The sequence below is a fragment of the Mastomys coucha genome, unplaced genomic scaffold, assembly GCF_008632895.1.
Source record: "Mastomys coucha isolate ucsf_1 unplaced genomic scaffold, UCSF_Mcou_1 pScaffold8, whole genome shotgun sequence".
NCBI lineage: Eukaryota > Metazoa > Chordata > Mammalia > Rodentia > Muridae > Mastomys > Mastomys coucha.
The window spans coordinates 4,518,863-4,519,798 of NW_022196914.1; the positions used below are offsets into that span (position 1 = coordinate 4,518,863).

Genomic DNA, 936 nt, shown 5'->3' on the forward strand with positions numbered 1-936 from the left:
TGAGGGGGAGAGGAAGAGGAAGAAGAGGAGGAGGAGGAAGAAGAGGAAGAGGAGGAGGAAGAGGAGGAGGAGGAGAGGTAGGGAAGGAAGACGGGATGGTAAGTGAAGTAAGAAGAGAGAGAAAGAAGAGTGTAGAAAGAGGGGAAAGGGGAGGGAGAAGAAGAAGGGAGGGAGAGCATGAGGGATGGAGCAGAGGAGGAAGGAGAAGGTTAGAGAATGGAGTAAGGAGGGACAACAGAGGGAGAGAAAAGGAGCGCTGAACTCAAATCCATTAAATACCACCCCATGCTTACCTTGGTGTTGGCCATGTCTACAATATACTGATCTCCCTTTATACACTCCATGACTTCAAAACCATCTCTGTCAATAACCTTGGCCTGTGAGCTTCCAGAAACAACAAGAATCATGTCTCCTGTGTTACTGTACTGTAACGACTTGATCTGATGGCTATACAAAAGAAAAAACAAAATAGTCTAGTGAAACAGAAGTTTTTTTGTTTTTTTAATGCTTTTGCTATATTTAGTATAGTCAGGAATAATATTATACAAGTATAAAATTAGTAATTCCAAAAAGCACAAAATCATCCTCCCATGCACCACAGTTTACAAAAACCTTCTAAAATTTACACTTTCAATCCAACCAACTCTTGAATATCCTGGATCTTTCCAATAAACTTATCTGCATAATTTTTAAAGCTGTATCTTATTTGTTAACCATAAAATTTAAAAAAAGAAAAAGAAAAAGAAAAAAGATATGAGGGTATCTTGCTTGCTGCCAAGTCTGAGGACCTGAATTCACCCTAGGACCCACACTAATAAAAGAACAGAACAGAGTAGTAGCAATTTGTCCTCGGACCTCTAAGCTTGTCATGGAATGTGTGGACATGTACACATGCACACATACACACACACACACAAGTAAATGTAATAAAAAAAA

At 39.3% G+C, this 936-nt stretch overlaps 1 protein-coding gene across 2 annotated transcripts in view; it reads right to left on the reverse strand.

Moving 5' to 3' along the window:
- Wdr70 (WD repeat domain 70) overlaps positions 1-936 on the reverse strand; it is a 227,894-nt gene that overhangs the window by 174,057 nt on the left and 52,901 nt on the right. For both annotated transcript variants that reach the window (XM_031360273.1, XM_031360272.1), the window contains exon 8: positions 294-447. In XM_031360273.1, the coding sequence (XP_031216133.1) occupies positions 294-447 (154 nt within the window). The remainder of the gene's footprint in view (positions 1-293; positions 448-936) is intronic.